The sequence below is a fragment of the Hippopotamus amphibius genome, chromosome 10, assembly GCF_030028045.1.
Source record: "Hippopotamus amphibius kiboko isolate mHipAmp2 chromosome 10, mHipAmp2.hap2, whole genome shotgun sequence".
Classification (NCBI taxonomy): domain Eukaryota; kingdom Metazoa; phylum Chordata; class Mammalia; order Artiodactyla; family Hippopotamidae; genus Hippopotamus; species Hippopotamus amphibius.
Genome location: NC_080195.1, coordinates 108,548,279 through 108,576,090, shown reverse-complemented (window position 1 = coordinate 108,576,090; position 27,812 = coordinate 108,548,279). Strand labels below are relative to the sequence as shown.

Below are 27,812 nucleotides of genomic sequence, written 5' to 3'. Positions count from 1 at the left end.
AAACATATTTATAAAACAAAAGACACAAGCACCCCAATGTTCACTGCAGCACTATTCACAATAGCCAGGTCATGAAAGCAACCTAAATAGCCATCAACAGACGAATGGGTTAAGAAGATGTGGCACATATATACAATGGACTATTTATTCCTCAGCCATAAAAGGAATGAAATTGGGACATTTGTAGAGACATGGATGGACCTAGACACTGTCATATAGAGTGAAGTTAGTCAAAAAGAGAAAAACAAATATTGTATATTAACACATATATATGGAATATAGAAAAATGGTACAAATCAACCAGTTTGCAAGGCAGAAATAGAGACACAGATGTAGAGAATGAACATATGCACTCCAAGTGGGGAAAGCGATAGGGGTTGGGGGAGATGAATTGGGAGATTCAGATTGCCATATATACACTACTAATAAGAAAAAAATATCAAATTGTACACTTTAAATATATGCAGTTTATTGTATGTCAGTGGTATCTCAATAAAAGTTCTTTAGAAAAAAAAGACAGTGTGGCTGAATGGATAAAACTAACACCCAACCATGTGCTGTCTACAAGAGACTCACTTTAGATTCCACACACATAGGCTGAAAGGGAAGAGATGGAAAACGATACTTTATGCAAAGGGTAACCAAAAGACAGTAGGAGTGGATGTACTTGTATCAAACAAAACAGAGTTTTAATAAAAAAACTGTCTCTAAAGACAAAAAAGATTATTATATACTGATAGAAGTTCAGTCCATCGGGAAGGTATAACAATTATAAGTATATATGCACCGAATATCACAGCACATACACATATAAAGGAAACATTGAAAATAGAGATAGAGACGTAGAGAACAAACATAAGGATAGCAAGGGGAAAGGCAGGGGTGGTGGGTGGTGGGATGAATTGGGAGACTGGGATTGACATATATACACGAGTGATACTAGGTATAAAATAGATAACTAATGAGACCCTACGGTATAGCACAGGAAACTCTAGTCAATGCTCTGTGGTGACCTAAATGGGAAGGAAATCCAAAAAAGTTGGGATATATGTATGTGTATAGCCGATTCACTTTGCTGTATAGTAGGAACTAACACAACATTGTAAAGCAACTATACTCCAATAAAAATTAATAAGAATAAAAAAAACCACTGGTGGAGATGGTCTGGAAGCAAATTCCCTCTTTCTCAGGGAATCTCAGTCTATTTTATCTTAAAGCCTTGAAATGATTGGATGAGGCCCACCTACATGACAAGGATAATTCAAAGTGTTAATCTCTTTATTTAAATGTTAATCTCATTGAAAAAAATACCTTCACAGCAGCATTCAGACTGCTGTTTGACGAGTCTAGGTACTGTGGCCTATGCAAGATGACACAAAAAATCAGCAAGTACACCAAACAAGGTAATATTCCTCATTGCCAGGGATTAGGAAATGAATATATCTTTAAAGCTATTTTTATTTATTTAAAAATTTAAAATTTAAAAATTTGCATTGATTTAGAACATTATATGTTTCACGTGTATGATGTTATAGTTACACATCTGTATACTCCACAGCGTGTTCACCAGGAACAATTTAGTTTCCATCCATCACCATACAGTGATCCCCTTTCTCCATTTCACCCTCCCCACTGCCCCGTCCCCTCTGGTAACCACGACTCTGACCTCCGTATCTATGTATTTGGCGATTGGTTTGGTTTGCTCATTTATTTTACTTGTTTGCTTGTATGTTTTTTATATTCCAGATATGAGTGATATCATACAGTATTAGTCTTTCTCCATCTGACTTATTTCACTTCATACCCTCAAGATTCATCCATGTTATCACAAATGGGAATATTTTCATCCTTTTTCATGTATGAGTACCATTCCTTTCTGTGTGTGTGTGTGTGTGTGTGTGTGTGTGTGTGTGTATAACATCTTCTTTATCCTTTCGGCTGTTGATGGGCACTTTGTTTCTATACCTTGACAATTGGGAATAAAGCCACAATGAACAAAAGGATGCATATAACTCCAAATTAGTGTTTTTGTAGTTTTTGGATAAATTCCTAGAAGTGGGAGAGCTGGATCGGATAGCAGTTCTAGTCTTAATTTTTTGAGAAATCGACATACTTTTTTCCATAGTGGTTGACCACTTTACATTCCCACCAACAGTGTATGAGGGTTTGCTTTTCTCCACAGCCTCAGTTTCAGTGTGGGCAGTTTATCTAACACTGTGGGACTCCCAGTGTGCCCCCAGGTGGGAGGGATATCTCTGAAGCTCTTACTGTGTGCAGGTCATTAACTGGAATGTTTTATTTAACAGATATCGAATCCTCAGGATTGCCGAAAGTGCCTACATTGCGGTTTGTCCTAGGTCATAGAGAATAAGTGGTATATGTAGTTAGGTGTTATTGTGTGGAATTAAGAAAGAACAGACCTTTATGGTACTAGTGTCCATTTCCAAACTAGTAGTTGAGATGTTCTGGTGTTGATCTAAACAATTGATAATCCTCTGGTGATAGGTTAGAAAAATAATTCAAGGATGAGGAAACTAACAGCCTACTTAGTTGAAGGCCAACACTTGTAAAGTAAACCTGAGTCTTCAGAAAGGGCCCTACCCTTGCCTTCAGGGGCTGTCACTTTTCACTGCCCCAAGCCTGAAAATCAGACATGGAAAGTGACAAATAACCATGATAGTAGGAGGTGTCTGTACAATGTGGAGTGCTTTTTTGAAGGGAGGGAACGTGGTGGACAGTCTCTGGGGCCTTGGGGAAGCCAGGTGTGGTGCTGGGCAGTGGGAAGCCTCCCGTTACTGCCCTGGAAGATATGGGGCCTCTCTTACAGGGACTCATGATGCAGGACACTTGGCACTTCCAATGTGATTGAAACATTCTCCCCTTTAACCAGACAATTAATCTTCACAGCAATCCTATGGCTATTTTCCCCATTTTATGGTTGAGGGGATACCATTGATGCAGGGTTTGGCTCAAGGTCATGCAGGAAGGTGACAGAGCCAAGACTCTGGTTCCAGATGTTTGTCTTGAAAGATTTCAAACAGAAAATTTGAGAGAATAGAGTGGACACCCACATGTCCTCGGAACTAGGTCCAACAGCTATGAGTATGTTACTCTAGTTATGGGTTCCTTTACTGCGTATATTCTGCAGAAACTTGCTAATGCTGCAGACCTCCTGACACTTCATCTCCACGTGAATCACACATTCACCCTGAAGATATTTGAGGATAGTCTCTCCTATCCACTAATACCACCCATACTCAAACTTCCCCATCGTCTCAGAGTCCCTTAAAGAGGTATCTTTCATACAAGCGCCCGCTCACATTTCAACCTTCCAATTGCTTTTTTCCAAATGAGTTTGGTGTTTTAAAACACCCTACAAGATATCTTCCCTTCATGGTAGTGTCCATGTTATGCTAGAGGCTCTTCAGCTATAGCCAGCAGGCCCAATCTGGCCACGCTTATCAGCTTATATATTGTCTCTGGCTATTATCTCATGCTGTAAAAGCACATCTGAGCAGTGACAACAGAGACCATTTCAGCCTGAAAAGGTGAAAATAGTTCGTATGTGGCCCTGCCAGTAACGGTTGTCCGCCCCAGTTATATCTCACTTGACTTAATTTCGGAGCTGCTTCAGCATGTAAACAGGCTGCACAAATGGACATTTATTTATAAAGAACCATTTAATCATTCACCGATTTCGATTCATTCTTTGTCATCCATTCTTCTTTTATGTCCTGGGATCTCAGAAGAAGCCCCAAAGACTTCACAGAATGAGTAACCATTTCAAACTGATATTTGGATACTAGTAGGGATCTTTGATTTTTTTCTTGAGGAGATATTTTTGACACTGCATGTGTCTTTTTGGTCTAATCAGGACAGGTAACCTGGGACGGTAGATAGAACTGTGAGTTGAATTTCCATTGTTCAACTTTTTTCTCAAACACGTACTCTCCATGAGGTCCCTCGGCATCCGAGGGCAAAAGGGCCAAGTACACGGGGGTCTCTGCTCCTTCTTCTGGGCTTTTTAAGCCTCTGGGTCCCCCCATGTCAGTTCTCACCCACCCTGGGCAGCAGGCATTCAGGAGGATCTTGTCCCCTCCTCTCTGCACACTCACTTTCCTGGCTTGGATCCTGGACAGGACTGTGACGCCGAGTTTCGTCACCCCATATACCAGGCCATCACTGGTATATGGATCAGGCCAGCCCTCCTTCCTGTGCAGCCCGTCCTTTGTGTCTTCCACAAACTTGTTCATGAGCCCCACCAGCTCCTCCTCTGTGATGGTTTCACTTCGAAACTTCTGCTGCAGTTCGAGGCTGCAGTTTTCAAGAGCTTTAAAGCCATATCCGCTAGACACATTCACCACTCTGCCTACAACACAACACACACCATGACCTAGAAAGCTGAGCACAAGCAGGATGAATACCCAGTTCCCTGGGATGCTGACCCCAAATTTCCACTGGAGACCAATTAGTGTTTTCCTACGAGATGCATTAAGAGAGCATCTATGAGAGAGGGACAGGAAGCAGTCTTATAACCTGTCCTAGCCATGAGATCTAAGATGATAGCCAAGAAAGAAATGCTCTAATGGGGAGTGCAGTGCCCAGATGTCTATAAGAAAATGAAAAAGGGTTATCGAGGAAAGAGCTCAGGGAATGGGAGGAGTCCTCACTGCACTCAGGAGTAGTCAGCATCTTTTCCTCAAAGGCATCCTTTGGGACCACCAGTGGATCTTAGGTCACATGGGCAGGGCTCTATGACAAGTCTCTGTTGAGCAAGAAAGACTTGATGGGTTTGTGGATGGCAGTTGCAAGGTGACCAGACAGCACTGGCGTTGGAAGGCTTGGATGAGGGAAGTGGGAATTAAGTCCATTCAGTGGGATGAAGTGCATGCTCTTTTCTCTGGGTTTGGTTTTTATTAGTTTGGGAGTAGTGACTCAAGTCCTGGCTGTATGATGACAGAGGAGCAGTGGACAATTGGCTGTTTAAGGGATTCCCACATAAGCATGACACCCTGGGAGTCAAATGGAAAGTTAGGAGGAATTAAATTTGGACAAGTTAATGCCCATGCGAACAACCACTTCTGGGACTGGAAGGGGACTGGAATCCTCAAGTGGATATACAGGTGTGCTTAGTTGAAGTGGAACCTTGGGTCCATGAGACGAGTGGGAATGAGGCCCTGCCGTAACTCACAGATGGGGTAATTGTTACATATGATTCTAGCTTTGTCTCAGAGACAAAATGCCAGAGACTGCTTTAACTGCCAGCAAGAGAGACAAAGACTGCATCCAGATGAGTATGAGACAGAGTCCTTGAGGCCAAGGCCCAGGACAGAGCTGGCAAAACGGGTTGCAGGTCGTAGCCCTGGGAAGGTACAAAGGGTCCTGAGGAGAGGAGATGCAGTCTCTGGACCTGGCTCTGCAATCTCAGCAGTAGATCCACGTGTCCAAGTTATAGTACGGGACTGGAACAGAAGACACTGCCCCGATTTGGACTGACAAGATATATTCCTCAGGCCAAGATACACAGTCATCCTCAGAGTAGTGGTTTGATACAGAAATGGGACAGGAAATGAAACACTGGTTTTCTCAAACCTGATGAGAAAAAGGTATGGACGTTGGCTTACATACATTCGTGAGCATGTGCTCACAGTCAACATGATGGGGGCCTTGAAAGAGTCCCCACTGGATGGATTCCTCTCTCCTCTGGGGGATCTGGGAAGAGGGCCTGGGAGGATGCTGAGATGACTACAAATTTTCCCCACAGCCCTTCTCCCTTCCTTTCTCTGACCTGACCATGGTCCTGGGACCAGGGCTGCTGCTCCCGATACAGAAGGCAGGGCATAATCTTTAAGCTACTCGACTATAGATTTAACCTTTATGTCAGAATTCCCAAGGGCCTGATGGAGTGGATGGACTCTTCAACCCATTTGGCCAATGTGGAGCGACAGCAAATGCAGCTGTATGTCGAGTTAGTGGTCGAGAGAGCCCATGAATTCTGGGCTGGGTAACCCCACCTATGTGATGGGAGTGGACTCAGGGGAGGCACTTGTTAGACCAGCATTGTTGTGGGCAATCAGGATGAGCTCATTGGTGGACCTTAACATCCTTCTGAAAGGGGAGATAGTTTGAGTAAATGTTACTGACCAACGGGGAGCAGGGGGAATGGAAATGCAGGTAAAGGATGATTAAATGGGTTATGCAGCAAGAGAAATAAATACTACACTGGTGCCCGGAGGAGCTGAGGGCAGGAGGTGTTATCCTCTCTTAGCTCAAATATCCCAGATGCCTGATAGGGTGAAGCCACATGCTGGCAAGACCTCTCCTGCTTTGGGACCTGACAAGGTTGAGCAGAAACTCTGGCATTGCTGTGGGATATGATTATAAGACACGGTGATGAAGTGAACCAATCTCTTAGGACTAAGTGGGTCTAGCCATGTGCCCGCATCTCTTGAGTCTTAGTTTTCAGGTCACGGTAAAGAGGTCCTGTGATATTGTGTCACACTGGCCCGGTTGGCAATATTCAACTATCATATGTAAAGGAGTCATAGGAAGATACTGATATTGATGATCAAGCATCATTGATGATTTAGTTACAGTCCCCACAGGAAGTAATACTGATGGAAAGTGACTAGCTGAGGAAGAACTGGTATAGCTAACGATCACCTAAATTCCATGCTGTAATAACTAAACAAGGATAAGTTATTCCTGAGCTGGTTCTAATTTCCTGGCGGCCCACGTAAGCAAACCAAAATCTAAGTCTGTAAAGGCTTCAAGGTGACAAAATCAGAACCTAAGGACCACCTGTGACAAACAGCCACCCGGGCCAGAAGCTGCAGACAATCCACAATTCCTTACTTTGCTTCAGCCTTTTCTCCACAATAGTCTCTTCCCGAGTACCTGTGGGTGGAGCCATCCTCACCACTTCCGGTTTGGTGGTTCCCCTTTCAAATAGATTTTTCTCTCAAATGATCTTTAAAATTTTATGCTTCTCAGTTTCTCTCTTAAGAATACGAAATAGACAGTTGTATGCTAATAAGGTAGAAAGAACAGTTGACTAAAGGGAGAATCAAATTAGTACAAACACAAGAAAATGGAAGTAGTGGTTTTGTAGACTGGATTATCTGTTCCTCTAAATCTACCCTCTCCCACCCTGATCCTCCCAATGTTAGGCATATTTCTGATACTCTTTCTGTATCTGTTAAATACAGTTTGTACTACATGTACATGCTCAAGGATTCTTTGATGGAAGGGAGCCTTAGTGAAAGTCCAGAGGGGGCTCTCTATAAGTAAAGGACTGAGCTTGGCTGAAGGAATTTTCTGCCCTTTTCTAGGCCATCTGCGAGGTCTTAGTACACCCTGAGAATGTCCTGCCTGAGAAGACCGTCCTTGTTTACTTGATGTTCCAGGGTCAGGTGACATAATCCATGTTCTCTCATGATGAAGGTGGGGGCCTTGGCTCCCTGGTATCAGCTGGACTTTGGAGGGGCTGGAGAGTGAGGTCAGCCAAGAGGGCAGTGAGCCAGGCCTGAGTGACCATCCTGGCCGAGGAACACTGGACATCAAGGCTGAGGTGAGCTCCCTGGTGGCAGTGCTCCATGTGTCTGCCACAGGTTGTGTGGGGGAGACATGCATGCTGCCCCCAGGATCTGCTGGGACAGGACAAGTGGCTGCTGCACGCCTGGTCTTCCTAGAGCCTGTGCCAGGAGACCTTTACCACTGCTGCACTCAGTCCCTCTCCATCTGCTACGTTCATGGTCATTCGAAGATACCAGCTTTTTGCCAAGTTCTGGGTCCTTCTAGTGAATTATTAAATCAGTAGATAGTCTGGAGACATCCTGAACTTGTAAAGACCAAATGATGTATATTTGGTTTAGCATCTGCAAGCAATATATGTAACACACTTCACCAGTAGGATAAGAAGGAAAACCCACGTAAGCAGATGCAGAAAAAATGTCAGGGGGTCTAATGAACTGCTATAGTGTGAGCTCCACAAACCTGAATCAAGTCACTCTGAGAGGGGGACGGAGGAGAGAAAGTGTGGGAAAGACTCCTAAGGGAACTCCACCTGTGATGCGCATGGAACAAGACAAGGGCCCCTTGGAGGAGACCTTTGAGCTAAGATGGGAAAGAGAAGAAAGAGCCACGTGTGCAAAGAGCAGCTGGACAGAGAGCACCAATGACCTGGGCAGTGTACTGAGGGCACCTGTCTGGGTAGAGACACAGATGGAGGCCAGTGTAGCTGAGCAGGAGAGGCAGGTGGGCCTGTAGATGAGACCAGAGGCAGGCAGGGCTGAGATGGTGTCAGAAACACCGCAGCTTGGGCTCCAATGAGACTCACCTTGGGGTTTTATGAGTGGCAGGAGCTCCGTGCACACATCTCGGGTACCAAAGAAGTTTGTTTTCAAGGTCACTTCTGCCTGAATATGAAGTGGTGTGGGATCACCAGCTTTTAGGACAGAAGAAGAACAGGGGTAATAAAACCAGCTATAAGGTAAGCATGCTTACCTGATACAATTTTTTTTGGTGAAATCTGTTGAAATCTAAGTAAGTCTGTGTTAGTGAACAGCATCGTGCCAGTGTGAAGTGTGGGGTTTGAAAATGTGGAGGAGTTGTGTAAGGTGGCACCATCAGGGGAGGTGGAGTGAAGGGAGCCCATGTGGGTCTTTGTGTACCTTTGTTTGCAATTGTTTGTTTGTTTCAAAATCAGTTAAAATTTCACCCTAGTGCTCCAAAGTTCAATTAGAGTGATCCTGCAAAAACCTGGACACCGTCCTTAACAGTCTGATCAAGGGTATTGCATGGCCCTCTGGCTGAAAGGCCTGCAAATCTTGGAGGATTCTCCTCCCTCTGTGGCCTCCAGCCATAGCTCCTTCCCTAGGGAGCGAGTTCTAATTCCGATACTGGAGGTTCAGGCAGTAGCCAGGACCTGCCCAGCCTGGCCGCCCCACAGCGGATTCACCCCTGAGCTCACGTCCACTTACACTGGAAGATGCCCGCGTTGTTGACCAGCACGTCGAGGCCCCCGTACTCCTTGAGCAGGAAGTCGCGCAGGGCCCGGATGCTCTGCCGGTCGGTGATGTCCAGCGGGTGGAAGCGGGGGCTCAGGTCCTCGGCCTGCAGCTGCTGCACGGCCTTCCGACCCTGCTTCACGTCCCGAGCGGTGAGCACCACGTCCCCCTTGAACTGCCGGCACAGGTCACGCACGATGGCGAAGCCGATGCCCCTGTTGGCCCCGGTGACCAGCGCCATGCGGGTGGAGGACGACATGGCCGGGTGCGGGGCGCGTGGGGCCCGTGGAGCAGGATGGACCCGCCTGTGGGCCACCGGGGGTGGGTGGATGGCGATGTGGAGACCCGGCACCGGCAGAGAAGCCTAGAAGGTCTGTGTCCTAGGATCCAGTGCTGTGATTGGTGGAGAAGGAGGCCCTGCCCCTGTTCCCTCCCTCCCAGGAGGGGCCCCATGTTCCACAAGGTTACTAATGACCACTCCTGGCTCCGCCTCCGCCCCCTGGGGGCTGCATCCTCAACCAAACCAGGACAGAGTCCTCTTTTGATCCCACATGCGAGACACACAGTGGTTCGCAGAGGTGGAGAGGTGTGCTTCCTCCAAACGAAGCTGGTTGGTGAAGGGCCTTGAGGGGACAAAGGAGTCCTGGCAGAGGAACAAAAATCATTAGGCAGATCACCAAAAGGAGAAAAAGGAGTGGGGAGTCATTGTCTTGTGCTGGGGCCATCATCCCCTGCGGGATGGGAACGGTTGCTTTTTCCTAAGATGCAGTGAAATTACTTGGGTGACTGCTTCTAAGGACATAGCTCCCCTTGCTCTCTTAAGAGAAACTCAAGTCATGGAACCAGTGAAAACAGGTCCTATGATTACATTTTCAGTGTGGACAGGGTGGGCAGGGTACCTGACCCTGTGGGATTCAGTGTGTCCCACGCAGGAGGGATGTTTATGAAGCCCTTAACGTGGGCCAAAGCCACTGTTTGGAATGTTTTATTTAAAGGTTACGTATCCCTAGGTTCCTGAAAGTGCTTACATGTTGATTTGTCCTAGTTCATAGTAATAAGTGGTCTATCTATTTAGGTGTTATTTTTCGGAATGAAGGCTGCCGATATCGTTGTTATTCCAGTATGCATTTCTAAACTAGCAATGGAGATGCTATGCTGTTGATCTGGACATTGACGATCTGCTGTCATTAGAAAAATAAAATAACAGGGAGGAAACTAACAGTCTCTCTGAAGGTCTACTCTTGTGAAGTACACCTGACTCCTCAGAAAGGGCCCTACCCTTGTCTTCAGGGGCTGTCACTTTACACGCCCCCCAGCCTGAAAATCAGCCATGGAAAGTGACAAATAACCATGACAGTAGAAGCATCTGTAAGGCATGGAGTGCATCTGTGAAGGGAGGGAACGTGGTGGACCGTCCCTGGGGCCTTGGGGAAGCCAGGCGTGGCGCTGGGCAGTGGGAAGCCTCCTGTCAGGGCCCTGGAAGATATGGAGCCCCTCTTACAGGGACTCATGATACAAGACACTTGGCACTTCCAATGTGATTGAAACATTGTCACGTTTATCTGGACAATTCATCTTCACAGGAATGGTAGGACTATTTTCCCTATTTTACAATTGAGGGGATACAGTAGATGCAGGATTTGGCTCAAGGTCATGCAGGAAGCGGGCAGAGCCAGGACTCTCTGGTTCCAGATATTTCTCTTAAAAGATTTCAAACAGAAAATATGAGAGAATGTATAGTGGACACCCATATGTCCTCCAAACTAGGCCCAACAGCTCTGAACATGTTACTCTAGTGTTGGGTTCCTCTCCTGTGCATATTTTGCAGAACCATGCTAATGCTGCAGACCTCCTGACACCTCATCCCCACACAGATCACACCTGCACCCTGCAGAGACTGACAGTCATCTCTCCTATCCACTCACTAATACCATCCATGCTCAATTTCCCCCGTTGCCTTAGAATCTCTTAAGGATGTATCTTTCATACAAGCGCCCCCTCACATTTCAACTTTATAATTGTTTTCTTCCCAATGAGTTTGGTGTTTAAAGACACATGATCAGATGTCTTTTCTTCATGGTGTGGTCCATGTTATAGTAGAGGCTGGTCAGCTAAAGCTGGCAGGCTGAACCTGGCCACACTCATATATCATCTCTGGCTACTTTCATGCTGGAAGAGCAGATCTCAGCAGTTCCCACAGAAACCATTTCAACCTGAAAAGCTGAAAAGATTTCCAATGTGGCCCTGTCCATAATGGTTGTCCACCAGAGTTATACTCTCACTTCTCTCTCTCTTTTTTTTTCAGATTTATTCATTTATGTTGGCCATGCCGTGTGTTAGTTGCAGCATGTGAGATCTTTAGTTTTGGCGTGTAACATTTTTCGCATGCATGTGGGATCTAGTTCCTGGACCAGGGGTAAAACCCAGGCCCCCTGCATTGTGAGACTGAGTCTTAACTATTGGACCTCCAGGGAAGTCCCAACTGTCAATTCCCTTGACCTACATTTTATCTATTAGATTTCTGAGCTGGTTCAGTATATAAACAGGCTGCACAAAGGGGCATTTATAAAGAACCATTTTTTCATTCTTTGATTCCTATTCATTCTTTGTCATCCGTTCCACTTTTCTTCCCCAGGGATCAGAGAAGAGATCAGAAAAGACTTCACAGAATAAGTAGCCATTTCAAAGTGATATTGGAATACTGGTAGGAATGTTTGATTTTTCCCTTGAGGAGATATTCTTGACACTGTCAGTGTCTTTTTGGTCTAATTAGAACAGGTAACAAAATCAGTCCTCTGGGTAGAACTGTGAGGTCAATTGCCATTGTTCAATTTTTATCTCACAAACAAACTGTCCATGTGGCCCCTCAACATCTGAAGGCAAAAGGGCCCAGTACACAGGGTTCTCTGCTCCTTCTTCTGGGCTTTTTAAGGCTTTGGGTCCCCCCATGTCAGTTCTCACCCACCCTGGGCAGCAGGCATTCAGGAGGATCTTGTCCCCTCCTCTCTGCCCACTCAGTTTCCTGGCTTGGATTCTGGACAGGACTGTGACACTGAGTTTTGAGACCGCATATACCAGGCCAGCTCTGGTATATAGATCAGGCCAGCCTTCCTGTCTATGCACCGCATCCTTTGTGTGTTCCACAAACTTCTTCACGAGCCCCACCAGCTCCTCTTTCGTGATGCTCTCACTTCTAGACTTCTGCTGTACTTTGGGGCTGCTGTTTTCAAGAGCTTTAAAGTCCCATCCCGCTCAGCACATTCATGACTCCACCTGATACACACACCTTGAGCTAGAAAGGTGAGCACATGCAGGATGAATACCCAGTTCATTGAGATGCTGGACCCTAAATTTCTACTGGAGACAAATTACGAGGTTCCAACCAGATGGATTAAGACAGCGTCTGTGAGAGAAGGACAGGAAACAGTCTTGTAACCTGTCCTAGCCATGATGTCTAGGATGTTAGCAGAGAAAGAAATGCTCTAATTGGGAGGGCAGTGCACAGATTTTCATAAGGAAGTGAAAAGGTGTATTGAGGAAAGTGCTCCAGGAATGGGAGGCATCCACATCTCACTCAGGAGTAGACAGCATCTTTTCCTCAAAGGCATCCTTTGGGACCACCTGAGGATCTAACGTCACTTGGGCAGGGCACTGTGATAGGTCTCTGTTGACCAAGAAAGGGCTGATGGGTTTGTGGATGGCATTTCCAAGGTGATCAGACAGCAGCAGGGTTGGAAGGCTCTGATGAGGGAAGTTGAATTCAAATCTATTCAGTGGGCTGAAGTGCATGCTGTTTCTCTGGATTGGGTTTTTTTTCATCATATTGGGAGTAGTGACTCAAGCCCTGGCTGTATGATGACAGAGAGCGGCAATGGAAAATGGGCTGTTTAAGGGATTCCCACATAAGCATGACACTCTGGGAGTCAAATGAGAAGGTAGGAGGAATGAAAGTAGGACAAGTTAATGCCCATGAGAACAGCCACTTCCTGGACTGGAAGGGGACTGGAACCTGCAAGTGGATATTCAGGTGTGCTTAGTTGAAGTGGTTCCTTGGGTCCATGAGACAAGTGGGAATGGGGCCCTGCAAGTAACGCATGGATGGCATGAAATTGTTAACATATGATTCTAGCTTCATCTTAGACAAAAAATGGCGGAGACTGTTTACCTGCCAGCAAGAGAGACACGGACTGCATCCAGATGGGTATGAAACAGACTCCTTGAGGCCAAGGCCCAGCACAGAGCTGGCAAAACAGGTGGCAGGTCGTAGCCCTGGGAAGGTACAAAGGGTCCTGTGTAGATGAGAGGCTGTTTCTGGACCTGGCTCTGCATACCCCACAGTTGATCCATGTGTCCAAGTCAGCTGGACCTTGGAGGGGCTGGAGAGTGAGGTCAGCCAAGAGGGCAGTGGGCCAGGCCTGAATGACTGCCCCTCCCCACGAACTCTGGACATCAAGGCTGGGGTGAGCCCCCTGGTGGCAGTGCTCCACGTGTCTGTCACAGGTTTTGGGGGAGACATGCATGCTGCCCCCAGGATCTGCTGGGACAGGACAAGTGGCCGCTGCACGCCTAGTCTTCCTAGAGTCTGTGCCAGGAGACCTTTACCACTGCTGCACTCAGTCCCTCTCCATCTACTACATTCATGGTCATTTGAAGATAAACTTTTGCCAAGTTTTGGATCCTTCTTGTAAATTATTGAACCTGAGGTTAGTCTGGGGATGTCCTGAACTTGTAAAGACCGAAGTGTGTGTAGTTGGTTTAGCATCTACAAATCAATATAGGTAACATGAGTAAGATAAGAAGAAAAACCCAGGTGAGCAGATGCAGAAGAAATGTCAGGGGGTCTAATGAATTGCTGGTAGTGTGAGCTCCACAAACCTGACTCTGAGAGGGGGACGAAAGAGAGAAAGTGTGGACTCCTAAGTGAACTCCACCTGTGATGGTCCTGGAGCAAGTCAAGGGCCTCTTGGAGGAGACCTTTGAACTAATATGGGAAAGAGAAGAAAGAACCACATGTGCAAAGAGCAGCTGGACAGAGAGCACCAATGACCTGGGCAGTGTACTGAGGGCACCTGTCAGGGTGGAGACACAGAGGGAAGCCAGTGTAGCTGAGCAGGAGAGGCAGGTGGGCCTGTAGATGAGGCCAGAGGCAGGCAGGGCTGAGATGGTGTCAGAAACACTGCAGCTTGGGCTCCAATGAGACTCACCTTGGGGTTTTATGAGTGGCAGGAGCTCCGTGCACACATCTCGGGTACCAAAGAAGTTTGTTTTCATGGTCACTTCTGCCTGAATGTAAAGTGATGTGGGATCATCAACTTTTAGGACAGAAGAACAGGGTTAATAAAACCAGCCATAAAGTAAGCATGCTTACTTGATACAGTTTTCTTTGGTGAAATCTGTTGAAATCTAAGTAAGTCTGTGTTAGTGAACAGCATTGTGCCAGTATGAATTGTGGGGTTTGAAAATGCGGAGTAGTTTCAATGGTGCAGACTAGCACCATCGGGGAGGCGGAGTGAAGGGAGCACATATGGCATCTCTGTGTACAATTCTTTGCAATTTTTTGTTTGTTTTAAAATAAGTTAAAAATTCACCCTACTGCTCCAAAGTTTAATCAGAGTGCCACTGTGAAAACTGGACACCTCCCTTAACCGTCTGATCAAGAGTTTTGCACGGCCCTCTGGCTGAAAGGCTTGCAAATCTCGGAGGATTCTGCTCTCCCTGTGGCCTGCGGCCCGTCCTCCTTCTCTAGGGAGCAGGTTCTAGTTCCCTCAGCCGAGTTGCCTGCTGTAGACTGGACCCGCCCAGTCTGGCCGCCCCCACAGCGGATCCACCCCTTGAGCTCACAACCAGTTCCTCTTGAAGAGGATGCCCACACTGTTGACCAGCACGTCGAGGCTCCATACTTCTTGAGCAGGAAGTCGCACAGGGCTCAGGTGCTCTGCAGGTCGTGGATGTCCAGCTGGTGGAAGCGCCGGCTTAGGCTCTCGGCCGCAGCTGCTGCATGACCGCCAGGCCCCTCGCACCTCGTCCCGCGCCGTCAGCACCAGTCTCCAGAGACCTGCCGACATAGGTCACCTGCGATGGTGAAGCCGATGCCCTTGTTGACCCCAGTGAGCAGCGCCACACAGGTGTTGGACCTGTGGCAGGTTGGAGGGTGCGCAGGTAGAGTGGGGAGAGCTGAGGGTGGTGTGAGTCTTGCATGGGTGAGTGGGACAGTGCAGGGGGCAGGGCTTGGTATCAGTTGCAGAAGCCAGGAAGACCTGAATTCTGGGATTCAGTGCCTTGACTCCTAGCAAACTAAGCCCTGCCTCCTGCCCTCCCCCCATGGAGGGGCCATATGTTCCAGAAGGTTCCAAATGACCAACTCCTGGCTCTGCACCCTCCGTAGTGCTACATCCTGAGTCAAACCAACACACAACTGTATTTTGATCCCAGCTCTGAGATGCATAGTGCTTTCCACTATGCAGACTTGGTGTTTCCCAAAGTAAAATTGGCTGGTAAACTGTCCATAGGGAGCTAGGGTTTCCTGGCAGTTGACCAGAAAATATTAGTCAGATCTGCAAAAGGAGAAAAAAAAATGTGCAGAGTAAGTGTCTGGGGCTGGGTCCATCATCCACTGCAGAATGGGAATGGCTAATTTCATTCTTTTACAATTTTCCCAGCACCACTTATTGAAGAAGCTGTCTTTTTTCCATTGTATATTCTTGCCTCCTTTGTCAAAGATAAGGTGCCCATATATTCGGGGATTTCTCTCTGTGCTCTCTATTCTGTTCCATTGATCTATACTTCTGTTTTTGTACCAGTACCATACTGTCTTGATCACTGTAGCCTTGTAGTATAGTTTGAAGCAGGGAGCCTGATTCCTTCAGCTCCCGTCTTTCCTTCTCAAGATTGCTTTGGCTATTAGGAGTCTTTTGCGTTTCCATACAAATCACAAAATTTCTTGTTCTAAGACACTTCCTAACACCATACACAGAAATAAACTCAAAATGGATTAAAGAGCTAAATGTAAGGCCAGACACTAAAAGTCTTAGAGGAAAACATAGGCAGAACACTCTATGACATAAATCAAAGCAAGATCTTTTTTGACCCATCTCCTAGAATAATGGAAATAAAGTCAAGAATAAACAGATGGGACCTAATGAAACTTAAAAGCTTTTGCACAGCAAAAGAAACCATAAATAAGACCAGAAGACAACCCTCAGAATGGGACAATATATTTGCCAATGAAGCCACTGACAAAGGATTAATCTCCAAAATAGACAAGCAGCTCATGCAAATAACCCAATCCACAAATGGGCAGAAGACCTCAATAGACATTTCTCCAAAGAAGATATGCAGATGGCCAATAAATACATGAAAAGATGCTCAACATCACTAACCATTAGAGAAATGCAAGTCAAAGCCACAATGAGGTATCACCTCACACCAGTCAGAATGGCCATTATCAAAAAAATCTAGAAACAATAAATGCTGGAGAGGGTGTGGAGAAAAGGGAACTCTCTTGCACGGTTGGTGGGAATGTAAAATGGTACGGCCACTATGGAACACAGTATGGAGCTTCCTTAAAAAACTGAGGAGAGAACCACCATATGACCCAGCAATCCACTCCTGGGCATATACCCTGAGAAAACCATAATCCCAAAAGAAACATGTACCACAATATTCATTGCAGCACTATTTAAATAGTCAGGACATGGAAGCAACCTAAATGCATCAACAGATGAATGGATAAAGAAGATGTGGCACATATATACAATGGAATATTACTCAGCCATAGAAAGGAATGAAACTGAGATATTTGTAGTGAGGTGGATGGAGCTAGAGTCTGTTGTACAGAGCAAAGTAAGCCAGAAAGAGAAAAACAAATACAGTATGCTAACTCATATATATGGAATCTAAAAAAATGGTACTGATGAACCCAGTGACAGGGCAAGAATAAAGATGCAGATATAGAGAACGAACTTGAGGACAGAGGGTAGAGGGTGAAGGGCAAGCTGGGACGAAGTGAGAGAGTAGCATTGACGTATATACACTACCAAATGTAAAATAGATAGGTAGTGGGAAGCTGCTGCATAAAACAAGGAGATCAACTTGATGATGGGTGATGACTTAGAGGGGTGGGATAGGGAGGGAGGGAGAGAGTTGTGGGAGGGAGGGGATATGGGGATATATGTATAAATGCAGCTGATTCACTTTGTTGTACAGCAAAAACTGGCGCAATACTGTAAAGCAATTATATTCCAATACAGAGCTTAAAAAAAAAGAGATAAACCTGTAATAGGAAAACAAAAAAATAAAATAAAATAAAATAAAATAAAATAAAATAAATAAAATAAGCCATCCATTCTGAGTGGGAAAAAAAGAGAGAGAATGGTAATGGCTGCTTTTTCCTAAAATGCAAAAAAATATGAGTAATTTGCTTCTGAGAAAGTAGTTCTCTGAGCTTTGTAAAGAGAAATTCAAAAGAAAGAAGTAGGGAAAATGGTCCTTGATTAGACTTTCATTGGCAGGGTACCTGGCTCTGTGAGTTGCCCAGTGTGTCCCCCGGTGGGAGGGGTGTTGCTGAAGCTGTTGCTGTGTGCCAGGCACTGACCAGAATGTTTTATTTAATGGTTACACAATCCTTAGAATTGCTGATAGTGCCTACATTTTGGTTTTGTTTTATGTCAGGTTAACCAGTGGTGTGTCCAATTATGTGTTATTTTTATGGAGTTTTACATGGAGTGCTTCTGTGAAAGGAGGGAACACGGTGGACTGTCCCTGCGGCCTTGGGGAAGCCAGGCGTGGCACTGGGCAGTGGGAAGCCTCCTGTCACTGCTCTGGGTGGTGTGGGGCCCCTCTTACAGGGACTCGTGATGCAGTACACGTGGCACTTCCAATGTGATTGAAACATTGTCACCTATATCCAGACAGTTAATCTTCACTGCAATCCTATGACTATTTTCCCCATTTTACAGTTGAGAGGATACAGTAGATGCAGGATCTGCCTCACAGTCATTCAAGAAAGGTGCAGAGCCAGAACTTTTGGTTTCAGATGTTTGTCTTGAAAGATTTGAAACAGAGGCAAATCTGATACTCTTTCTGTATCTGTTAAATACAGTTTGTACTAAATTTACATGCTCAAGGATTCTTTTGATGGAAGAGAGCCTTAGTGAAGATCCAGAGGGGGCTCTCTATAAGTAAAGGACTAAGCTTGGCCAAAGGAAGCTTCCACCCTTTTCTAGGTCATCTGCAAGGTCTTAGTACACCCTGAGAATGTCCTGCCTGAGAAGACCGTCCTTGTTTACTTGGTATTCCAGGGTCAGGTGACATAATCTATGTTCTCCGTGATGATGGTGGGGACCTTGGGCTCCCTGGTATCAGCTGGACCTTATAGGGGCTGGTCAGCCAAGAGGGCAGTGGGCCAGGCCTGAGTGACTACCCTCCCCAGGAACACTGAACATCAAAGCTGGGGTGAGCTCCCTGGTTGCAGTGCTCCAAGTGTCTGCCACAGGTTGTTTAGGGGAGAAATGCATGCTGCTCCTAGGATCTGCTGGGACAGGACAAGCTCCATGCCTGGTCTTTCTAGAGCCTGTGCCTGGAGACCTTTACCACTGCTTCACTGAGTCACTCTCCATTTTCTAAATCCCTTGCCATTTTGAACATAACAGCTTTTTGCCAGATTGTGGGTCCTTCTCATGAATTGCTGAACCTGAAGTTCGTCCGGGGACATCCTGAACTTGTAAAGACCAAAGGACATATAGTTGGTTTAGCATCTACAAATCAATATATGTAACACAATTTATCAGTAGGATAAGAAGACAATCCTAGGTGACCAAATGCAGGAAAAACGTCAGGGGGTCTAATGAATTGCTGGTAGTGTGAGCTCCACTAACCTGAATCAGGTCACTCTGAGAGGGGGACAGAGGAGAGGAGGTCTGGGATGGATTCCTAAGGGAAACACCTGTGATGGGCATGGAGCAAGTCAAGGGCTTCTTGGAGGAGACTTTTGAGATAAGATGGGAAAGAGAAGAAAGAGCCAGATGTGCAAAAAGTAGCTGGACAGAGAGCACCAATGACCTGGGCAGTGCGTAGAGGGACCTGAGGCCACAGGGCACCGGGCCTGGTGGAGCCACAGATGGAGGCCAGTGTAGCTGAGCAGGAGAGGAGTTGGGCCAGTAGTTGAGACCAGAGGCAGGCAGGGCTGAGATGCTGCCAGATGCACTGCAGCTTGGGCTCCAATCAGACCCACCTTGGGGTTTTATGAGCGGCAGGAGCTCCGTGTACACATCTCGGGTACCAAGGAAGTTTGTTTTCATAGTCATTTCTGCCTGAATATGAATTGTTGTGGGATTACTACCTTTAGGGCTCATGGACGATAGAGTTTATAAATACTAGCCATATGGTAAAAATGCTTACTTGATTGAATATTTTTCTTTTATTTTTGTGAAATCTGCTGAAATCTAAGTAATGTCTGTTAGTGAATAGTATAGTTGCAGTGTGAACGGTGGGGTTTGAAAATGCCGAGTAGCTTTGTAAGGTGGCACCATCAGGGGAGGCGGAGTGAAGGGAGCCCATGTGGCATCTCTGTGTATGATTCTTTGCAATTGTTTGTTTCAAAATATGTTAAAAATTCACCTTACTGCTCCGAAGTCAATCAGAGTGATACTGCAAAAACCTGGACACAGTCCTTAACAGTTTAAACAAGGCCCTGTGGATGAAAGGCTTGCAAATCTCAGAGGATTTTGCTCTCCCTGTGGCCTCCTGCCTATCCTCCTTCTCCAGGAAGTGGGTCTAGTTCCCACAATGGAGGTTCAGGCAGTAACCCCAACCACCCAGTCTGGCTGCTCCCAGAACGGATTCACCCCTTGAGCTCACATCCACTTACTCTTGAAAAGGATGCCTACCGTGTTGACCAGCACATCGAGGCCACAAACTCCTTGCGCAGGAACTTGTGCAGCCTGGAATGCTCTGCAGGTTGTGGATGTCCAGCTGGTGGAAGCGCAGGCTCAGGCTCTCGCCCTGCAGCTGCTGTACCACCTCCGGGCCCTGTGCCACGTCCTGAGCCGAGAGCACCACGTATCCAGAGAACTGCTGGCACAGGTTGCTTGTGATGGCAAAGCCAGTGCCCTTGTTGTCCCCAGTGAGCACCGCCACACGGATGTTGGACCCATGGCAGGCTGGAGGGTGTGCGGGTAGAGTGGGGAGAACTGAGGGTGGTGTGAGTCTTGGGAGGGGAAGTGGGACAGTGCAGGGGGCAGGGCTTGGTAACAGTTGGAGAAGCCAGGAAGACCTGAATTCTGGGATTCAGTGCCCTGACTCCTAGTGAACTCAGCCCTGCCTCCTGCCCTCCCCCCATGGAGGGGCCATAGGTTCCAGAAGGTTCCAAATGACCAACTCCTGGCTCTGCACCCTCCGTAGTGCTACATCCTGAGTCAAACCAACACACAACCGTATTTTGATCCCAGCTCTGAGACACATCGTGCTTTGCATGCAGACGTGTGCTTTCCCCAAGCAAAACTGGTTGGTAAAGGGTCAGTGGGGACCTAGGGATTCCTGGCAGTTGACCAGAAAGTGTTAGTCAGATCTGCCAAAGGAGAACATATGTGCAGAGGAAGTGTCTGGGGCTGGGCCATCATCCACTGCAAAATGGCAATGGCTCGTATTTCCTAAAATACAAAAAATATGACTGTGTGATTGCTCGTGAGAAAGCAGTTCCCCGAGATTTCTCAAGAGAAATTCAAAAGAGAGAAGGAGGGAAAATGGTCCTGTGATTAGACTTTCGTTGGCAGGGTACCTGGCTCTGTGAGATGCCCCGTGTGTCCCCCGGTGGGAGGGGTGTTTCTGAAGCTGTTGCGGTGTGCCAGGCACTGACCAGAATGTTTTATTTAATGGTTACAACAATCCCTAGGATTGCTGACAGTGCCTACATTTTTGGGTTTGTTTTATGTCAGGTTAGTAAGTGGTGTATGCAGTTAGTGTTACTGTTACGGAATTTTACATGGAGTGCTCCTGTGAAGGGAGGGAACATGGTGGACCGTCCCTGGGGCCTTGGGGAAGCCAGGCGTGGCGCTGGGCAGGGGAAAGCCTCCCGTCACTGCCCTGGGTGGTGTGGGGCCCCTCTTACAGGGACTCACGATGCAGCACACTTGGCACTTCCAATGTGGTTTAAGCATCATCACCTACATCCGGACAGTTAATCTTCACAGCAATCCTATGAGTATTACCCCATTTTACAGCTGAGGGCATACAGTAGATGCAGGATTTGCTTCAAGGTCATGCAGAAAGGTGACAGAGCCAGGACTCTCTGGTTCCAGATGTTTGTCTTGAAAGATTTCAAACAGAAAATCTGAGAGAATAGTAGAGTGGACACCCATATGTCGTGCAAACTAGGTTCAACTATTATGAATAATTGAGCTGGTTCAGCATTTCAGAGTCTGCAGAAATGGACATTTATGAAGAATTATTTATTCATCGATTGATTTTCATTCATTATTTATCATCCATCCCACATCCCCCCCCCACCCCGGATCACAGAAGATATTACAAAAGGCACCACCGAATTAGCAGCCATCTCCCACTGAGGACTTGATAGGAATATTTTGATTTTTTTTCTTTCTTTTTTTTTTTGCATAGGCCTATTTTTCACACTGTAAGGGTCTTTTTGGTGAAACTGGGTGAGGTACATAATCAGGCCATTGGGTGGAGCTGTGAGTGAGCTCACCATTGTACAACTTTTTTCTCAGAAACAAACTTTCCATGAGGCCCCTCAGCATCCGAGGGCAGAAGGGCCAAGTACACGGGGGTCTCGGCTCCTTCTTCCGGGCTTTTGGTGGCTCTGGGTCCCGCCATGTCAGTTCTCACCCACCCTGGACAGCAGGCATTCAGGAGGATCTTGTCCCCTCTTCTCTGCTCACTCAGTTTCCTGGCTTGGATTCTGGACAGGACCGTGACGCCAATTTTCGAGACCCCATATGCGGTGTCAGGCCAGCCCTCCTTCTTGTGCACCCCATTCTTTGTGTCTTCCACAAACTTGTTCATGAGCCCCACCAGCTCCTCCTCCGTGATGGTCTCATTTCGGAACTTCTGCTGCAGTTCAGGGCTGCATGCTTTAAGGGAACTGACACTCACAACGCTAGACACATTCACCACTCTGCCTAAAATACAACACAAGTCATTACATGAGCACAAGAAGTATGAATGTCAAATTTGCGACAGGACTTACCGGTTGTAACAGGACACCAGGGAAGGAGGAGAACATACTTTGGGACAGGGTTACTCACTGGATTTTATCTGTTTTATTATTATAAGGAACAATCTGTTATTTCTAAATGTTTTTAAAGATTACATTACACCAATTATTTTAAAAATGACGGGAATGCAGTATTTCACTTAAACTCAAAAAATAAGTAATGACAATGGGAAGAATTCTGTGAATCTACTACCCAGAACAACTTGTGAAAATTATTCTAAGAACTCAACTATTTAAAGTCTCTGGAAACGGTCATGAGGGCATACAGCAAATCAAGAATCTTTTATTCCAGAGTATCTCCAATAACTCAGTAAGAACAGAGAGGATCTGGTATTTCAACCATGCCCTGCTCCTTCCTTTCCTCCTTTCTGGCCATAACAATGGAAACTTCACTCCAGGACGGTGCATCTGAGAACACAGAGCTCCCTGCCCACCTAGGGCTATGGTATCTTCCCAAGACGGGTAGCACATCAGCATTTCTCATCCTGCTCCTCAGCTACCTGTTACAGAGGTTGGGTGCCTGGCAAGTGTATCTAGGAGGTGAGCACTTCCTTCTTGGACCCAGCCCTCACTTGTGGGACAAAGGCTTTACCCTGGACTAGGCAAACTGAATATAACGGGGCCTAGACTGCCCTTTCCCCAGCCTGTGTGTACGGCAGAAGTATCACACAAAGAGAGCCAAGCTGAGAAGCCCAGAGACCACTGCTCCTCCCTCCCAGCTCCTAAAGCAGGAGTGTGACTGAAAGAGAAGTGTCACTCTCCCTGCCCCTGTCTTCAGACCTGTGGCTTAGAGATTTTGCAAGAGGGGAAAAGAGGCAGGACATAAACAAAGAGAGATCTGAAGCTCTCCCAAAAGGATGTGATTTCATTTGAAACAAGGTGTGTGGAAGTTCAACCCTAAAGGCACTCTCAAAAACAAGGGAACCTGTGCTGAAAGCAATTGGGAGGAGATTGGTAGCTTTGTTAGAAATACAAACTAAATCATAAAAATCAGCAAGTTTGCTAGGGAAAACTGGAGAAAGATAAGGATAAGAGCCCTTCTGGGTTCAGAACACACCCCCAAAACTACCCTTTCGAAAGAGCCTGAATTCAATTGGATGGAGATCTGTGAAGCAATCATGCTGTGCCTTGTTAAAAACTGCAGAGCAATCAGCCAGCAGGCAGTGGAGCTTAACAGCTGGAGGTGGTCCAGGAAAAAGACAGCAAAGAGAGCTCTACTAAACCCATAGTAATCTCAGGCTGACTGTGCATTTAAGCTAGGCTGTACCTTCTGAGAGGCAACATGAGAATTATCACACTACAAGGGGCAGAGGGTGGAGGCTTGACTGCAAAAAATAATCTAGCCAGTCACTGGACAAATAAGCAAATAACCGCAAGCCCATGAGAGGTAGGGTCTAATTGCAAGAGTAGCTATGAAAATGGTACAATGTCCAGTTTCCAACCCAAAATTATCAGACATGGACAAAAAAGTAAACCCTTTTCTCCATGCGGAAAAAGGTGGCAATAAAAACTGTATGTCGCACTGCCATAGTCAGTTAGCTTTGATGTCCATCCCACTAAAGGTTTGGGAGCTCAGAAAATATCAAATAAGTTAGTAAGTGGCATTAAGACCCCCATTCAATGATCCTCGGAAATAAATCAAGTGATTAGAGAAACTGCCGCATTAATCTTCAAGGTATTCTTCTAAGATGAACACATTTTAGAAATGAGTCAATTATTTCATGTCATTCTATGTAGAACGTGTAAAGAGTAAGAAGCAATTAGTAAATTAATAGCAATGACATTGTTCTTAAAATGGAATAGAACCAATTTGTCAAAACGTTGCAGTAAACACCACTCAGAGCTGGTATATTTAGGGTAATTTAATTCACTCTCAAAAATATGATCAGCCTTTCTCAGAACAAAAATAACATGCATTTCATGACTTAAAAATGCAAAATACAGAAAGGCAAAAACAAAGAAAAAAACTGCAAGAGAGGAAGTCAGAGTGGATAGCTGGTGTACAAGAAAGGCAGCTATATTAATAATAGGGCCTTGACATTATTTTTTCATGTGTCTTCAACTTGGTCTGCAGACAGAGAAACACTATTAACTTCTTCTAGGTTGGTTATAATCAGTAATCAAATGACAACCTCTTTTTTATTCAGTATTAACTAGTCTATCTCAGAAAGTCTACAACTGGTGCTGAAAATACTAACCTGTATTAGGGAAGCTGGACCAGGAGATCCAAAGTTCTCTCGAGCTGATAAACTCCTGAATGTGGCTGCTTCATCCTCCCAGTGTGTACCATGCCAGCCCCTCCCACTGACAGAATCCCCAGGGATTAGAGCCAGCCACCTGGAGCCCTCTCCCGCCAGGTAGGTGAGGCTGTAGACCCTTATAGTCTGACACCTCAGAACAGAATCACACGGTACAGTAAGTCATGCTAGCTGCGGTAGCTTTCCCCCAACAAAACAGAGGAATTCTCCTATTTCAAAAGGCAAGTAAACCTTGCTGCACTCATACTGAGAATATAGCATGTATATATATTTCCATCAACTCTAGCTTTTGTGAGGCAAGAGAAACTGCTAAACTGAGGCTGCCTTAGCAAATGCAGAGAGTGCTCGATCCCGGTCTGGAGAAAGCCCAGACACAGCAAGAAACAGCCAAGCTAAGTGAGGAACGTGGTGGGCCAGAAGTCGACAGCATGAGGTCCAGGAGGAATACACGGAGCATGTGCAGCTGACACAGGACCTCCACTGCTGCCCTCAAGTGTTCGCAGGAGTGGAGAAATCAGTTGACACTCTAAACAGCTGACTTTTGAGGTCACAGTGAACCAAGTCTTAGAAGTAGTAGACCCTCCCAGGAGGATGGATGGGAAAACAGGGCAGAAGCTGAGTGTAAACTGTAAAGGCATGTATTCAACCTCCAGCCACACCTCTTAATCTTTCTAAAAGTATCTGCTTCTCGTATTTGGTGTGTTTAATTGGTGGTGGTGCCCCTCCTGGCCCATTGCTTCAAGGTAGATATTATAGTAGTAGTTTCACCCAAAGGAATATGAGAGTTTGTTTTGTCTGGAACATTGAGCACACTGAAAGGCAGTTAAAATGGACCTGCAGTTCAGCAGGTCAGATTTCAGAGACAAGTCATGCTAAGGGCTTGGACTTCACTCCTGAAGGATTTTGGGGAGGGGGAGTGAGCATGCAGAGCATAGAGAATGCCCAGAAAGCAAAGGACTCAAGAAGCAGGGATGGGGTTGGGGGGGGGAGGGTGTTCCCTTAGGAGGGTATACAGTTGTCTAGAAATGACAGCCAAAGGCCTGTTTGTAGAGCTGGGATTGGGGAGAAGGCCTGGGGAAGAACTTAGTAGACAACTCTTAGGACCTGGTAAATGACAGTAAGAGGGCAGACTCGGTGACCTCCAGGATCCTGGGGATGGATGATGGGTCAGTGACCAAGATGATTTGGGGAAAGCATGAATCATTGGAAATCTCTGTTTCAGATGGGGGGATTTGGGGGCAGAATGGTGGGAATAAAGATAAGATGGAAAGTCAAGAAGACAAAATGTGTGCCTGGAGCTCTGGGAATGTTCTAGGCAGGTGACAGATTTTAGAGGGGCCTAATGAACTGGTGGTAGTGTGAGCTCTGCTAGCCTAAGTAAGACCACTCTGAGAGTGGCCCAGAGGAGGGAAGGTCTAGGAAGGACTCCTAAGGGAAATCCATCTGTGCTGGGCACGGAGCAAGTCAAGCACCTCTTGGAGGAGACCTTTGCGTTAAGATGGGAGAGAGAAGAAAAAGCCAGATGTGCAAAGAGCAGCTGGACAGAGCACCAATGACCTCAGCAATGTGTAGAGGGCAGCTGGCTGGGTGGAGACACAGATGGAGGCCAGGAGAGCTGAGCAGGAGAGGCAGCTGGGCCTCTAGATGAGACCAGAGGCAGGCAGGGCTGAGGGTGCCAAAAACACTGCAACTTGGGTTCCAAGCAGACTCACCTTGGGGTTTAATTAGAGGCAGGAGCTCCGTGCACACATCTCGGGTACCAAAGAAGTTTGTTTTCAAAGTCACTTCTGCTTGAATATGAAACGGTGTGGTATCCACAGCTTTCAGGAGAAAAGGAAAGTAGAGAGAATAAATAGGAGCCATGTGCTAACATTCTATATAGGAAAATATAAAAACCATGGTGCATGTGAAATCTGTTTTATTTTGTGTAAAAGTGGTGTCTAGTTAATAGTATTGTGCCAATGTGAATTTTCCGGTTGGATAATGCCTTTTAGTTTTGTCAGATGCCACCGCTGGGGGAGTGGCTCACAAAGGGTGGACATGTGGATCTCTGTGTATCAGTTTTTGCAATTTTGTTGTGTATTTCTAAATGCATTAAAAATTAACCCGACTACCCCACAGTCCAATCAGAAAGAGGCTGTGGGACCACCTGGAAAAGGTCCAGAGGATTCTGATCCAAAATTTCCTCTAGCTAGAAAGCATCCAATTCCCTGCAGACTGTGCTCTAGCTGCACCCCTCTCCCTTCCCTTCTCCTTCCCGAGGGAGTCATTCTGGACCTTACAGGCGGGAGCAGCCCCACCGCAGCGATTTCCCCATACATATGGCCCATCCAGAACGGACATGCTGGGGGGTGACTGCCTCGCCTGGGAGCACCCAGCCCCTTACTCTTGAAGGCGATGCCCGCGTTGTTGACCAGCACATCGAGGCCCCCGTACACCTTGAGCAGGAAGTCGCGCAGTTTGCGGATGCTCTGCAGGTCGTCGATGTCCAGCTGGTGGAAGCGGGGGCTCAGGCCCTCTGCCTGCAGCTGCTGCACGGCCGCCTGGCCCCGCGCTGTGTCCCGCGCCGTGAGCACCACGTCCCCCTTGAACTGCCGGCACAGGTCACGCACGATGGCGAAGCCGATGCCCTTACTGGCCCCGGTGACCAGCGCCACATGGGTGTAGGACGACATGGCCCGGGTATGCGGCGAGCGGTCCCCCTCCTCGGAGAGCTAAGCAGACTGTGCTTTCCCGAGGGCGCTGCGCATCCTAGCGCCTGCGCGAGGCTGCAGCGCGCAGAAGGATCTCAGGCAAGAGCCACACCCCGCCCAGCCGCAGACCGCGCAGGCGCAGGCGCAGGCTCTGCCCCTCAGGGCTGGGCTCCCTAGCACCCACCCAGGGGTGCAGGGAATGAGGAGAAGGGCATCGGGCAAGTGTGCAGGACACTGCTGATGAAAAGTCGCTGCTGGTGACTGCCTGCCTGGCAGCAGAGAATCATTCTGATTCCTGTGTTGACCAACTTTAAACTGAACACCATCCTCTTTTCTCCTCCGTTGCACCCAAGCATTCAACTTTTCGCTTGCGCTTAATGAAATGGGTCATTTGTACAGACTTTGTTTTTCATGGTGTTTGAACAATATCGCTGGAACTGAAGTCTTTGGACCCTGGAGTTGTGGAGTAAGTTGGGAGAACATAGTGGGATCAAGTGTGTGTTGGTTTCTCCCCTAAGTATGTGAAAGCAAAGCTACTGGCTCATGCTTGGCTGATTCTGGCGTGTTAGGGGGCAGTGGTTACTAAACCCTCCTAGGGTTCCCTCACTACATACTTGCAGGG

At 46.8% G+C, this 27,812-nt stretch overlaps 2 protein-coding genes and 1 pseudogene across 2 annotated transcripts; all 3 read right to left on the bottom strand.

Moving 5' to 3' along the window:
- Positions 1 to 3,406: 3,406 nt before the first annotated feature.
- LOC130829699 (carbonyl reductase [NADPH] 1-like) lies at positions 3,407 to 9,282 on the bottom strand. Its single transcript, XM_057696102.1, has 3 exons — positions 8,982 to 9,282; positions 8,339 to 8,446; positions 3,407 to 4,369 (listed from the first exon to the last, which is right to left on the bottom strand). Exons 1-3 carry the CDS (start codon positions 9,265 to 9,267, stop codon positions 3,867 to 3,869), a joined length of 897 nt encoding a protein of 298 aa, XP_057552085.1. The 5' UTR covers positions 9,268 to 9,282; the 3' UTR covers positions 3,407 to 3,866.
- Positions 9,283 to 11,795: 2,513 nt separating this feature from the next.
- On the bottom strand, positions 11,796 to 21,561 carry LOC130829900 (carbonyl reductase [NADPH] 1-like; annotated as a pseudogene).
- Positions 21,450 to 27,277, bottom strand: LOC130829701 (carbonyl reductase [NADPH] 1). The gene is made up of 3 exons (XM_057696105.1): positions 26,884 to 27,277; positions 26,210 to 26,317; positions 21,450 to 22,144 (listed from the first exon to the last, which is right to left on the bottom strand). Exons 1-3 carry the CDS (start codon positions 27,170 to 27,172, stop codon positions 21,708 to 21,710), a joined length of 834 nt encoding a protein of 277 aa, XP_057552088.1. The 5' UTR covers positions 27,173 to 27,277; the 3' UTR covers positions 21,450 to 21,707.
- Positions 27,278 to 27,812: the final 535 nt, after the last annotated feature.